General features: G+C 43.7%; 1 protein-coding gene across 9 annotated transcripts in view; it reads left to right on the top strand.

Annotated features, from left to right (window-relative positions):
• Nucleotides 1–757: 757 nt before the first annotated feature.
• Nucleotides 758–15,276, top strand: part of PHF14 (PHD finger protein 14) — a 276,890-nt gene continuing 262,371 nt past the window's right edge. For 6 of the 9 annotated variants that reach the window (XM_061586430.1, XM_061586425.1, XM_061586428.1 and 3 more), the window contains exons 1-2: nt 759–981; nt 1,428–1,538. In XM_061586430.1, coding sequence (XP_061442414.1) covers nt 981; nt 1,428–1,538 — 112 coding nt within the window. In that variant the 5' untranslated portion in view covers nt 759–980. Of the gene's footprint in view, nt 982–1,427; nt 1,539–15,276 lie in introns of all 9 variants that reach the window. The other 3 variants (XM_061586426.1, XM_061586424.1, XM_061586433.1) reach the window with 2 other exon arrangements.

Raw genomic sequence — 15,276 nt, 5'->3', positions numbered from 1 at the left:
CTCACCTTTCCCTTCCCCGTGGCGGGCAAGCCAGTCACCCCTGGTGGTGGTGGTGGTGCAGCAGCCTCTAGCCTAGCCTGCCTGGTAACCGGCTGCAACGCTGCTCGAGGCCCCGCCCCACAGGAGATCCAGCCCGGTGCCCTTCCCTGCTCTTCTCCCATGCCTTCCACGTGCTAGCACAGGCAGGGCAGCTCTCTGCCGGCCCCGCTTCCAGGTGCCTGGGGGGGGCGGCTCTGGGTGTCACCCCCTCTGATGGGTGTCACCCAGTGCAGTCCGCACCCCCTCGCACCCCCCTAGTGACACCGCTGTCCCTAAGATATCCTTGGCTTAAGTTGTTCAGCACTTTGTAAATTAATTCAAGGACCTTCAACCTAGCTCGGTAGGGGATGAACAGCCAGTGTAGATATTTTAACAGTGGTATCACATGATGCCCCCATCAACCAACCGGCAGACTGTTGGTTTTGTCAAGTTTATACTGTTTCTATTACATTCGAAAAATAAATGTAAAAATACTTTGTTTTTTGTTTAACTAGAGAGAATATGCTCAACATTCAGAGGCAAAATTGGACAGGCAAAACGATGCAGACAGAAAGGGAAAGGAGAGGCTGCTTGCCGAAGCCTCCATAACCCGCCTTCGGCTACTTTGGTGCTGAACAGGAAAGCACGTTCCTGTGCCAGGAGCCGAGTGAGGGCAAGCCTTCCTTTCTCCCAACGCGCCTGCGTGGAAGTTCTGTACATGCGCAGCGGCGCCGTCCAGCGGAAGCTCTGCAAGAGTTGCGGCGGGTCGGTTCCTGCTTTTGATTTGGCGAGAAGGAGAACTGCATCCGGAGCGCGGCTTTGCCTATTGTCTGGGTTACGGCGGTGGCCTGGGGGACGCCGCAGCCTCTCCCTTTCAGCTCGAGCGGCGCGGTTGCTGCTTGAAGGGGAGCCTACCGGGCTCAGGCTGGCTCCTATATGCCCGGGACTAGCTGCTCGGCTCCAGTGAGTAAATCCAGCCGCAGCGCCCCTGAGGGTACCCGCCCGCCTCTCCTTGCCCGAACCTGCGGCCGCCTTGGCTTTACTCGCCGGCAGCGGGAGTCTTCCCTGGGCCGCTGGCGCCTACGCCTATCTGCTCCTCAGCGCCATGTCAGGCTTCGGGGATATAACGGTGCCTTCATTCCCCCACCCCATCTTTTTCTTCCTTCCATGGAGAGTTTGAATCCGCCCATTGGGACGCAGTCTTCCCCACCCCCGCTTTTCTATTCCCACGACCCACAAGTGTAGAGAAGTTTCAGACGGGTCGTGTGGCGTAACAGTTCTGAAGCCTCTTTTATTGTTCTCACTAGTTTTTCTCCCTTCTTCCCCCCCTCTCCTATTCCCGCCTCGTTTTTACAGCTGGTCACAAAAGAAACGTGTCTCTCTGTGTGTGTGTTTTCTTCCCCCCGCAGTGGATCGTAGCTCGAAGAGGAGGCAGGTGAAGCCCCTGGCAGCTTCCCTGCTGGAAGCTTTAGATTATGACAGTTCAGATGACAGTGACTTTAAAGTTGGAGATGCTTCAGGTAAATGATTTCTCCTTCTCCTCATGTTTCAAAAGAGTTTAAGTTGGGGGATTCTCCCTCTATATTTTTTTCTGTGTTGTATTGTTTTTAAAATTAAATGTCATTCCTTTTTTATATCTGGTCTATTGAAAGGAGACTCAGGTATGCAAAGATCACACCAATTTCATTTCATTAGAAGTTTAAAATTCAAAGTAGTTGAGCCTAGGAACTGCTGAGGGAATCCAGGGTGAATGACTAGCAACATGGAATGGGGCAGCAAGATCTTGAGGGCTAGAAAGTTGTGAGAGATTGGAGATCTAGGTGAAGGTAGTCAGTCTGAAATCTTGAGGTCTTTGCCATATTGTTTCCATTAGCCTTCATTTAACTGCAATATCCCATGTGTCATTCTCTGCCTTGGTCCCCTTCTCCCTGCCATCCTTCTGATTCAGGGATGTTGAAATTGTGGCCATTGAGAAGTTGTTGGACTCCAGCTCCCATCATCCCTGACCATTGATCATACTGACTGGGGTTGATGAGAGTTGAAGTCCAACACTATCTGGAGGACAACAGGTTCCTCACCCTCATTATGACTACAGTAGTTCTCTGCCCCATTTTGTTTCTCCTCATATCTGTGAGCCATAATCCCCCAATATAATTTTGACACATCTCGGTCTCAGCCAGCTCTCCAACATTACAGTCAGCCAAGCCAGTTTCCCCTCTCTCTTCTTTCCCTCCAGTTATATAACTCCCATAATTTCTAGTTACTGTTTTTCTTGTCTGAATCCTACCCCTATAGTTAATGGTACTTTACTGACCTTCAAGAGGTCCTGAAATCAGTCTGTATAGTGAATGCTGGTTGGGGTAAGGAGATGAGATATTCCACAGGGATTCAGCTATGAGGTGATGGGATGTAGAGCTATGTGTTTGGTCATTCTGGACTCAGCAAAGAGCTCGATGCGACCCATTGACTTCCAGTTGAATAGCCACAAAATCCAGTTACACTGTTGGAGAGTTCTTGCATGTAAAAATGATGTACATTGTGGTAAAATCCTTCTATCTTACAGCAGTTTGCTTAGCTTTATGCACTCTTGGTGGCTCTTCCATTGTCCTAAAAATTTGCACTGTAAATAAGGACAGCTTTGAATATGCATGAATTATGTCAAAATTTGCTTTATCCCCATGAGTTGTGCATTCTACTACTACTACACACGCACACATACATCCACTAATTGCAGCAAAAGGGGGCAACTTTTTTTTGTTTAAAAGGCCTTCAAATGGCTTCCTAGAAGGCTTCTTTCAAGCTTAATTGCAACAGGACCAAGATGTTCTTCCTGGAGATTATGGGTTGTAGTCAATGCTAGTCCTACTCAGAGTAGACCCATTGAAGTTAATAGACACGACCAACTTAGGTTCATAGAATCATAGAATAGTAGAGTTGGAAGGGACTTATAAGGCCATCAAGTCCAACCCCCTGCGCAATGCAGGAATCCAAATCAAAGCATTCCTGACAGATGGCTGTCCAGCTGCCTCTTGAATGCCTCCAGTGTCAGAGAGCCCACTACCTCTCTAGGTCATTGATTCCATTGTCGTATGGCTCATTAATTTCAGTGGGTCTACTCTGTGTAGAACTTAGTTGAATACAACAGAGGAAGGGTTAACTCTTCTCTGCTGCACTCTCCAGGAATATCACGACCCATTAGGCTTGAAAAATGCTAAAACACTTTTTTCAAGTTTAATTGCTGGCAGGAGAAACTGAGTGAGTGCAAAGCATGCATCCCTGCATGGTTGTGCACTCTCTGTCTGTGTGTGTGTGTGTGTGTGTTGCCCACAGTTATAACAAATATTGTGGCTGCAATCATACCACAATAAATAGATTACAAAACAAATAGATTTGTTATTGACTTTAACTTAGAACCATGCTCATATCTCATTACATTCTTTACAGTGAACCAGCTGCTGGTATACAGCCTGTAAAGGTAACTACTGAGAATATATAATAAAAGCAGAGTTACATCTGATTGACATCTTGGTAGGCTGTGAATGTGAGTCCTGGTTAGCATAAAGTAATAGTCTCCACTAATACATTGATTGTATTTTGCTTGAAATAATTCAGCCGCTATGTTTAATCAATGATGCATTCTTTATGAGGAAAAATAGGTCTCAAGCAGATAAATAACACTTTGATTATTATTTGGAATCAACGATCTGTAAATTGTACTCATATTAAGAGAGGATAGTTTTACATGGATATATTCTTGAGAAGGCTAACAGTAGAAGACTGATGATGAAATAATGTTCCAGAAAGCTCAGCTTGTGTTTCTGATGGAGCAGTGGAAAGCTTGCTTTGGCTGTGCCACTGCTAATGACTGGACTATTTGGCATCTGTGTCCTTGTGTACAGCTGACTAAAGGAGTCTGTCCTGGAAGCTTAGATGAAGATTTTAGATCTGTGTTGAAACATCCAAAAATAGGGCCTTTGACCTAAAGTGGTCAGATGTATTTTGGAAAGTGGGCTGGCAGGAAAAGTATTGCAGCTTTTTCTGGTCTGGTTCCCTCCAGATGTTGCTGGACTACAGTTCCCGTTATCCCTGCCCTTGGGCCATGCTGGCTTGGGCAAATGAGAGTTGGGATCCAATAACATCTGGAGGGCACCAGGTTGGGGAAGACTTCTTTAGAAATGTGGAAATTCATGTAGGAATAGGATAAATGTTGCCTTAACTGTCTATAATGTTGCTGTCATTTCTCTGATCCTGGTGGGCCAAATTTGACAGGTGGACCTGATATTACTATGATGTCAGCTGATGCTGAACTTTGAAGCCTCAGTTGTTGGGACTTAAAAGCACAGCACGAGGCTGTTTGAAAGGCATTCTGCAAACTGTCCTCTCTGCTCTTTGAACCTCATTTTTTCAGAGGATTAAAGAGCAATGGAGGACTGTTTAAAACCCCTCCAGGAGGGGGAAGTGGTTTCTGTTTGGGGAGAGGCTGTAGTGCAGTGGTAGAGCATCTGTTTGCATACAGAACGTCTCAGGTTCAATTCCCAACATTTCCAGACAGGGCTGAGAGAGATCCCTGTCTGAAACCCTGGAGAGTCACTGTCAGTAAATGTAGACAATACTGAGCTAGATGAACCATTGGTATGATTCAGTTTAAGGCAGCTTCCCATGTTCCACTGAAGCTGCTTTTAAAATAGTTTTTTTTAAATTGCTCTTTCAATGAAACCACTTTCCTAGAGTAAGGCATTCCTTGCATCCACAAGTGAACATCTGGGAACTCACTTTAAGCTCCCTATATTTCCTCTGAAGCCACATCAGTATCCACCTCATACCTGACATCATATAAAACATCAGGTGTGAGGCGTGGGGGTGTGGTTTGGTTAAAATGGCCTTGCAGACAAAAATGGGAACTTTGGGAGCTAAGTTTGGTCTGTGGACTAGAGTTTCTCCACCCCTTCTCTGGAAGCAGTTGCACAATTGCCTATTAGAGGTCCAATTGGCCTTAGCAAACTGTCACTTGATTTGATGTGGTTATAGATGAACTGTCAGATTCATAGCTGCTTACGTAGCTCCATGTGGCTACTAGATTGGCCTTTGTGATGAGCCATTGCTTGAGGCAATCTCTCATGGAGAAAAGTCTGCTTTGGCCACACTGCCACTGCAAAACAATCTGAATATGCATATATAGGTAGGTTTGTGATGATGACGTAGTAGGCCACTTCAGAATTCATACTTTAAGGGTATATGGGAGATGCAGCCCCCATTTCCCTCTTGCCCAGTGGAGCATTTTAAAGCATTCACCCTGTGATAGGGGGTACATCTGCATTCATTGTTGGAGTGCATCAAGCAAAACCTTTTTGAAGATGTGCACTTCCCTAAATTCTTTTAGTAATGCCATTTACTTACGGATTTGAATGTTGGAAGTCAGTGTGGAAGACCAAAATCCCTGCTTGGTGGGTGGTCTTGCAAGTAATTATCAATCTGATATACTTTTTGTAAAGTAAATAATACAATTTATTAATACAATACAAAATGCTATATTTGTTGAAACAATTCAAATTCTATGTCTCTTTTTCTGTCTTTTAAACTTGGCAAGCCTCGCATGCTGTGTTGGTTAAATGCTGTTGCTTGAGTACCCTTCTTTATATTTTCCTTTGCAAATTTTAAAAATAAAGTGAGTGAAATGTAGCATTGCTTTTTGTCTCCACTGTAGTCTGAGAATAATTGGGTTGCCATTTTAACATACAAAGATAATGGATGTTGGAGTTTGCAAATTTTGTTGGTTAAGAATGTTGAAGTTCATTCATATTTTAATTCTTCAAAATATTGAATGAAAAATGCTGAAGCTTGTAGTTTTGCAACAGTTTTGCTTGTAATGTACGACATGAAGCCTTGATTTATACTTTAATGAAGTCTTCATATGAGATTGATCACAATAGTAGTATTTGGGACTGGTTTATGCAATCTAGGCTTACCTGAGATTATTTTAGAGGTTGTCCCTGAATTAAATTCCCTGGCTCTTTCATAGTCTTTGCTTACTGTCCTCAAGTTGTTTGTATATGACTATTCTGAGGAAACTTTGTACATTACAACCTTTTAGATAGTGGAGATAACAATCCTGCTTTCTTCTCATGAGATGTAAGAGAGACAAATCAAAAGTCCAAGATTTTATAAACTTTTTTTTGTTCTCTCTTTCTGTCATCTTCTTTTGAAATTCTTGATTTATCCCTTACAGCACTAAGTCTTGGTTTGTTTTCATAGAACAGTAGAGTTGGAAGGGGCTTCTAAGGCTGTCAAGTCCAACTCCCTAATCAATGCAGGAATCCAAGTTAAAGCATACCAGGTGGCTATTGCCTCTTGAATACCTACTGTGTTGGAGAGCCTACCACCTCCCGAAGTAATTGATTCCATTGTCATACTGCTCTAACAGTTAGGATGTTTTTTCCTGATGCTCAGCTGAAATCTGGCTTTAAGAACATAAGAACATAAGAAGAGCCTACTGGATCAGGCCAGTGGCCCATCTAGTCCAGCATCCTGTTCTCACAGTGGCCAACCAGGTGCCTGGGGGAAGCCCGCAAGCAGGACCCGAGTGCAAGAACACTCTCCCCTCCTGAGGCTTCCGGCAACTGGTTTTCAGAAGCATGCTGCCTCTGACTAGGGTGGCAGAGCACAGCCATCATGGCTAGTAGCCATTGATAGCCCTGTCCTCCATGAATTTGTCTAATCTTCTTTTAAAGCCATCCAAGCTGGTGGCCATTACTGCATCTTGTGGGAGCAAATTCCATAGTTTAACTATGCGCTGAGTAAAGAAGTACTTCCTTTTGTCTGTCCTGAATCTTCCAACATTCAGCTTCTTTGAATGTCCACGAGTTCTAGTATTATGAGAGAGGGAGAAGAACTTTTCTCTATCCACTTTCTCAATGCCATGCATAATTTTATACACTTCTATCATGTAACTTGAGACCATTATTCCATGGCCTGCACTCTGGGATGATTGAGAAAAGAACCTGGCCCTTCTCTGTGTGACCACCTTTCAAGTACTTGAAGAGTGCTATCATATCTCACCTCAGTCTTCTCTTCTCAAGGCTAAACATGCCCAGTACTTTCAGTGCTGAATAGAGGGGAACTAGTACTTCACATGATTTGTAAACTGCACTCCTATTAATGCGGCCTACAAAAGCATTTGCCTTTTTTACAGCCACATCACACTGTTGGTTCATATTCAGGTTGTGATCAACAATTACAAGATCCTTCTTGCATGTAGTATTTCTGAGCCAAGTATCCACTATCTTATAACTGCATTTGCTTTCTTTTTCCTATGTGTAGAGCTTTGCACCTGTCGTTCTTAAATTTCATTCTGTTGTTTTCAGCCCAATGCTCCAGCCAATCAAGATCACTTTGAATGTTGTTTCTGTCCTCCACAGTATTAGCTGTTCCTCCCAAATTTTATCCTCTGCAAATTTAATAAGCATTCACTACACCTCCTCAACCAAGTCATTAATAAAAATGTTGAAGAGCACTGAGCTGAGGACTGAGCCCTCCGATGCCCTGCTTGTTATCTCCCCCCACTTTGAGAAGGAACCATTGACAGGCACTCTTTGAGTATGATTCTGTAACCAGCTGTGGATCCACCTGACAGTTGTTCCATCCAGCTTACATTTAGCTAGCTTGCTAATTGGAATATCATGGGGCACTTTGTCAAAAGCTTTGCTGAAGATGAGATATATTATGTCCACAGCAGCATTCCCACAGTCTACCAGGGAGGTTACCCAATTAAATAATGAGATAAGATTAGTCTGGCAGGATTTGTTCTTGATAAATCCATGATGGCTTCTAGTAATCACTGCACTGTTTTCAAGTGCTTACAGACTGACCTCTTTATAACCTTCTCCAGAATTTTTCTAGCAATTGATGTCAGACTGACTGGTCTGTATTTCCCAGGTTCCTCTTTGCCCTTTTGAAGATAGGGACAACATTAGCTCTCCTCCAGTCATCCGGCACTTCACCCATCTTCCATGATTTTGCAGAGATAATAGACAGTGGTTCCGAGAGCCATTTCCTTCATAGGCTGGATGGAACAACTATCAGGTGGATCCACAGTTGGCTCCAGAATCATACTCAAAGAGTGCTTATCAATGGTTCTTTCTCAAACTGGGCAGAAGTAACGAGTGGGGTACCACAGGGCTTGGTCCTGGGCCCAGTGCTCTTCAACATTTTTATTAACGACTTGGATGAGGAGGTACAGAGCATGCTTATCAAATTTGCAGATGATACAAAATTGGGGGGCACAGTTAATACCATGCAAGACAAACAAAATTCAAAGGGACCTTGATAGGCTGGAGCATTGGGCTGAAAACAACAGAAAGAAATTCAACAGGGATAAATGCAAAGGAAAAAGAAACCAAATGCATAGTTATAAGATGAGGGAAACTTGGCTCAGCAATACGATATGTGAAAAGGATCTTGGAATTGTCGTTGATCACAAACTGAATATGAGCCAACAGTGTGATGTGGCTGCAAAAAAAGGCAAATGCTATATTAGGCTGCATTAACAGAAGTATAGTTTCCAAATTGCGGAAGTACTAGTTCCCCTCTATCCAGCACTGGTTAGGCCTCATCTTGAATACTGCGTCCAGTTCTGGCCTCCGCACTTGAAGAAGGATGCAGACAAATTGGAACAGGTTCAGAGGAGGGCAACAAGGATGATCAGGGGACTGGAAACAAAGTCCTATGAGGAGAGACTGAAAGAAATGGGCATGTTTAGCCTGCAGCAGAGAAGACTGGGAGATATGATAGCACTCTTCAAGTACATGAAAGGTTGTCACACAGAGGAGGGCCGGGATCTCTTCTCGATCGTCTCAGAGTGCAGGACACAGAATAATGGGCTGCAGTTGCAGGAAGCCAGATTTTGACTTGACATCAGGAAAAACTTCCTGTTAGAGCCATATGACAATGGAACCAATTACTAGAGAAGTAGTGGGCTCTCCAACACTGGAGGCATTCAAGAGGCAGCTGGACAGCCATCTGTCGGGAATGCTTTGATTTGGATTCCTGCATTGCGCAGGGGGTTGGACTTGATGGCCCTATAGGCCCCTTCCAACTCTACTATTCTATGATTCTATGATTTCACTCTAGGATGCAGTTCATCAGGTACTAGAGATTTGAACTTGTTCAAAGTGATTAGGTATTCCTTGACCATTTATCTATCAATCTCAAACTGCAATCCTGCCCCTTCAACTTGTACTTCACATTTGCCAGGAGGATCATAGACCCCTATTTGGGAGAAGACCGAGTCAAAGTAGGAAATGAGCACTTCTGTCTTTTATTTGTGATCTGTTATCATTTTGGCATCCTCACTGAGTAGCTGTACCACCATTTCTTTTCTCTGACTTTTACTATGGATGTACCTGAAGAAAGTTTTTTTTTTTTTTCATCCTCAGCCTTAGCCTTCCTGACACTATCCCTGTAGTTCGGTGCTACCTGTTTGTACTGTTCCTTTGTGGCCTGGCCTTCCTTCTACTTCCTTTTGTGTCCTTTTTTGTTTTCAGGTTATTTCTAAGTTTTTTGTGAAGCCACATTGGCTTCATCTGCTCTCCTTCCAAATTTTCCTTGTTGGAATAGATTGCCATTGTGCCTTTAGAATTTCCTGTTTTAGAAACTCTCACCCATGTTGCGCTCACTTTCTCATTATTTATTTATTATTTGATTTATATCCCGCACTTCCTTTCAGCAGGAGCCTAGGGCAGCAAACAAAAGCATGAAAACATAAAAACAGACTTTAAAATACATTAAAACAAAACATCTTAAAAACATTTTTTTTAAAAGCTTTAAAGACATGTTAAAAAAGGTTTAAAAACATTTAAAAGCAATTTCAGCACAGACGCAGACTGGGATAAGGTCTCAACTTAAAAGGCTTGTTGAAAGAGGAAGGTCTTCAATAGGTGCTGAAAAGATAACAGAGATGGTGCCTGTCTAATATTTAAGGGGAGGGAATTCTACAGGGTAGGTGCCGCCACACTAAAGGTCCGTTTCCTATGTTGTGTGGAATGGACCTCCTGATAAGATGGTGGTATCTTCAAGAGGCCCTCACCTGCAGAGCTCGGTGATCAACTGGGTATATAAGGGGTAAAACGGTCTTTCAGTTATCCTGGTCCCAAGCTGTATAGGGCAAAACTAGAACCTTAAACTTGGCACGGTAGCAAATGGGCAGCCAGTGCAGTTCTTTCAACAGCAGGGTGACATGTTGGCAATACCCTGCCCCAGTGAGCAGTCTCGCTGCTTCCTGTTGCATCAGCTGCAGCTTCTGGACCAACCTCAAGGGCAGCCCCACATAGAATGCATTACAATAATCCAACCTGGAGGTTACCAGTGCATGGACAACTGTGGTCAGGCTGTCCTGGTCCAGGAACGGCCACAGCTATCTTACCAGCCAAAGCTGGTACAAGGCACCCCTAGCCACTGAGGTCACCTGGGCCTCTAGCAACAAAGATAGATCCAGGAGCACCCCCAGACTATGGACCTGCTCTTTCAGAGGGAGTACGACCCCATCCAAAGCAGGCAACTGACCAATTATCTGAACTCTGGAACCACCAACCCACAGTGCCTCCATCTTGCTAGGATTCAGACTCAGTTTACTGGCCCTCATCCAGCCCACCACTGAGTCCAGGCAGCAGTCCAGGGCTTGCATGACCTCTCCTGATTCAGATGTTACAGAAAAATAGAGCTGGGTATCGTCAGCGTGCTGCTGAAACCTTGCCCCAAATCTCCTGATGACCGCTCCCAAGGGCTTCATATAGATGTTAAAGAGCATGGGGGACAAGATGGTACCCATCTTGTGCCAGGGGGCCGAAAGACAATCACCCAATGCTATTCTCAGAAAATGACCTTGGACATATGATCGGAACCACTGTAAAACAGTGCCTCCAGTACCAATCTCATCAAGTCAGCCTCGAAGGATACCATGGTCAATGGTATCAAAAGCTGCTGAGAGATCAAATAAGAGTAACAGGGTTGCACTCCTCCTGTCCTTCTCCCAATAGAGGTCATCCATCAGGGCGACCAAGGCTGATTCAGTCCCATAACCAGGCCTGAACCCAGACTGGAACGGGTCAAGATAACCTGTTTCATCCAAGAGTACTTGCAATTGCTGTGCAACAACCTTCTCAATCACCTTCCCTAAGAAGGGGGTATTTGTGACTGGTCAGTAATTGTCGCATACCAGTGGGTCCAGGGTGGGCTTTTTCAGGAGCGGTCGGATCACCACCTCTTTCAGGGCAGCTGGAACCACTCCCTCCTGCAATGATGTGTTGCCCACACCCTTGATCCACTTGGTCAAACCCCCTTATTAGGGTCACTTGCCATGGGACCTTACTTATCACTGTTCTGAGTTTACTAAAATAGGCTTTCCTGACATCCATAGTATGCATATGGCTACACTCAGCTTTTGGTTCCTTTAAAATCAAGAACTCAACTATAGCATGGTCACTTTCCACCCCAGTTCCATAACTGCCACTTCATCCATTAAGTCATTTCTTTTTAGAATCAAGTCAAGGATAGCTGATCCTCTAGTTCCTTCCTCCATTTTTTGTAGGAGAAAGTTATTAGCAACACAAGTCAGGAATTTCTTGGAGGGGCTGTGTTTAGCAGAATTTGTCTCCCAACAGATATTAGGGTGATTGAAGTCCTCCATTACTACTACATCATGCCTCCTTGAAATACTGACAGTTTGCTTTTCAAATGTTTCATCCTCATCTTCTCCTTGATTGGTTGGTTGGTAGTAGACTCCAACCACCATGTTCCTTTTATTTCTTGCCCCATTTATTTTAATCCATATGCTCTTGATGGGGCTACCAAGCTCATCCTCCTGTTTTTCTGTGTAGGGATATATAATTTTGAACATATAGCATGACTCATCCCCCTTCAATGTTTTCTTTTCTTTTTGAACAAGTTATATCCTTCCATTTCTGTTTTCCAGTCATGGGAGCTTTCCCACCAAGTTTCAGTTATACTTATCCAGTTGTAGCTACTTTCTTGTATTAAGAGTTCAAGTTCAAACCTGTTGGTTTCCCATACTCTCGTCATTAGTATATAGACATCAGAGACAATGTGATTTATGGTCTGGCTTCCTTCCTACATTTTAATGAAGACTATTATTGGCTCTGTTCTTTCTGTCCCTGTTACTGTGCATAAGCCTTTGTCAATCTTTACCTCCAAGTCTATGTCTCCCTCCCCATTAGGATTCAGTTTAAAGCCCTCCTGATGAAGTACTCCATGATTTGGCCAAACACATTCTTCCCAGCCCTTGTGAGGTGCAGCTCATTACTTGCCAGCAGTCCATCTTCCAGGATGTGTAGGCTATGGTTCCAGAATCCAAATATCTTGTGTCAGCACCAGCTTGGTAGCCAGTCATTCACCCAGAGTATTTTTCTTTCTACTTCTTTTCTAAGTATTGAAAGAATAGATGAGAAAACTATCTGGTCCCCAAAGTCCTTGCGTTTCCTTCCCAAATCTTCAAAGTCTGACATGATTTCTTTGTAGTTCCGCTTGGCAGTATCATTTGTTCCCACATGGAGAAGAAGAAAGGGATACATGTCAGTGGACCTTATGAGTGTTGGCAATCCATCAATCACATCTCTGATCTGTCCTCCAGGGAGACAGCATACCTGGGTCTTCCTGGCATACTTGGGTTTAAATCCTACACAGTAAGGAGTTTACCACCACCACCACTCCTCCTCCTCCTCCTCTTCCTCTTCTTCTTGTAGGGTGCAGTTTCATTGCCTCTGCTTGACTGAGCTTCAGTCTCTCACTCACTGTCCCACGGGAGGTCTCCTGTAATTCTTCCTCTGCAGGCCGTGCTCCAGTCATCCTCAAGTACCTCAAAATGGTTCCATAGTTTCACTGGTGTAGAGTGACTTCTAGCTGTTCTGATCTTAACTGTCACATTTTCCAACAAAGTTTCCCCCACTTAATTTTTCCTTTCCTCAACACTCTCCTCTTCTGCTTCAACTTGCTGCTATTCTTTTACCTCCTGTACTTCTCTTTGCTGCTGTTGTTCCAGTGTTCTGTTTAAGAAATCTTCACCTTCTCTTATACACGTCACTTGCCGCTCCAGCCCTCTCACTTTTTCTTCCAACAGTGCAACCAGCTTGCACTTGTTGCACATCTATTCCGTGCTGTTCTCAGGCAAAAAACAAACATTGCATACACCTTGCAGGTCACCTCCACTGGAGTGCCCTTTCCGTCCATAGTCTTTTGTTTATATCTTTCTACTTGTATTGGAATGGCTTGTGCTTTGTTGTGTCCTACTTGAAGGTTAACAGGAGTCCCACTGGTATCTAATGCACGCTACAAGACATTTTTTGTTGGCGATCTCCTCCTTGACTTCCCCTGTCAAACTCCGCTGCTAAACTCCTTTTAGCTGTCCCTGTTCACTCTCTCTCTGAGAGCTGGCTCATTTGTATACCCTCTAGACCAGCTGAGGCAATTTCCTCTGCTCTTCTCTGTTAGAAGTCTGGAAACAGACTGAAACTCCCAGTATACACAACTGCTGATAGTTGCACTCAGCAGATACAGTAGGGCCCCGCTTATACGGCAGGTTAGGGACCAGGCCCCCGCCGTAAAGCGGAAATCGCCGTAAAGTGGAACCCATTGACTATAATGGGCCGCGTCGTGCGAAAATGTCGCAAAATGCCATAAAATCGCAAAACCGGCTTAAAAATGGGGAATTTCCCCTAATTGAGAGCCACTGCATCAGCGGAACGCTGCAAAACGGAACGCCGGTAAGCAGGGCCCTACTGTATCAGGACACTCCCCTTCAATCAACAGCTTTCAGAGGACACAGCATTTCCACTGAAGCTGCTATGGTGACTCAGAACATACAGTCACCTGGGGTTACTCCAGGTCGCTCCTCTCTTTGTCTTTGTCTCCTGCTCCACTACACCTTTTTTTACTACACTTTCACTGCCAAACTCCTACAGTATTAGCATTCCCTATTTGCTCACTTAGCTCACTCTCTGAGAGGTGGCTCTCTTATATACCTTCTAGTCTAGCAGAGGCAGCTTCCTCTGCTCATTTAGGAGTCAGGAAACAAAATAACACTTCCCCCCCTCCAACAAACCACTACTCTTATCACAAATGAGCAAACAACCATGGTTTGTTCCTCCAAATCTATATGCTTACTTTTACATGTGCCTACCTTCCCACAGGTCCAATTTTCTTCTCACTGGAGAGGCTGTTGGTAGTAGGGGTGGGTGTCAGTGGCAGGAAACTCCCATGTGCACTGCTCTGCACATGTGTGTGTATGGAGAGGATAAAGAGGAAAACTGTATATGTGTCCAGATACGTTTTAGGATTTTGAAAATTAATATGTAATTAAGTTAACAGTAGAGAACAGGTGAATATTGTAGGCATTATCTGCCAGGAAAGAATGCTAATGTGTAAGAGGTGTGAAAGTTGCATATTCCACTTACACCTATGATAAGGAAAAAAACCTTCATGGAATGCTAGCACCACAAAGGTCGCTTGGTATACAAGGTTCTTTAGCTACTCTGCTTCATAAATGTATTTTATTTGCTATAGCTATTATGAAGAGGGGCAACTTTATTTAAAACCTGATAACATTTGTCAGTCTTGCCTGGTGCTGTGACAGGCACATTACATTGGTACATTTGTTGACACAGTTAACTTCATAGTTTCTGATCCTTGGTTGCATGGTAGCTTAGAATTGTTCATTGTATTTTATCATCTAGTCAAGAGTTTATATACCCAGCTGCTCTTTTCCTTCCCCAGAATTTACATGAATATATGAAAGTTGGGATAAAAAACCTTGAGTAGCAAAACTATGTATTATTTTAAGTAATATAAAATATGTCAATCAGTAAGCAAGTAAAACCAAGACTTAATATATTACTTGTTTGTTGTTCATTATTTTACGATTTAGATTTTTTTGTATTTTTGTTATTAAAATATTTAAGACACTTTTTACTTTGATTTTTTTAGTTTTGTGTTGATGTTTTGTGGTTAGACAAAATTTCTTTTTATTGTTTGTGCATTCCATAAGTTATTTAATTGGTCATACAGGTGCAAGATAAATTACAAAATACTGTGGCTGCTTGGACAAGTTGAACTGAATGTAAACAGGGGGGCTCAACTGTTGCCTTTGCTTACTTGCTAGACATTATTTGTCACCATCGATTCCTCCTTTCTCCCAAGTTCTGTGTGGATGCCAGAAAGTGGAGCAGGGGTGAGGAGTCTTCCTATTGCACTGTG

Source organism: Rhineura floridana, chromosome 10 (genome assembly GCF_030035675.1).
Source record: "Rhineura floridana isolate rRhiFlo1 chromosome 10, rRhiFlo1.hap2, whole genome shotgun sequence".
Lineage (NCBI taxonomy): Eukaryota > Metazoa > Chordata > Lepidosauria > Squamata > Rhineuridae > Rhineura > Rhineura floridana.
The sequence above is the reverse complement of the archived record's forward strand: the minus strand, read 5'-3'. Positions and strand labels throughout refer to the sequence as shown.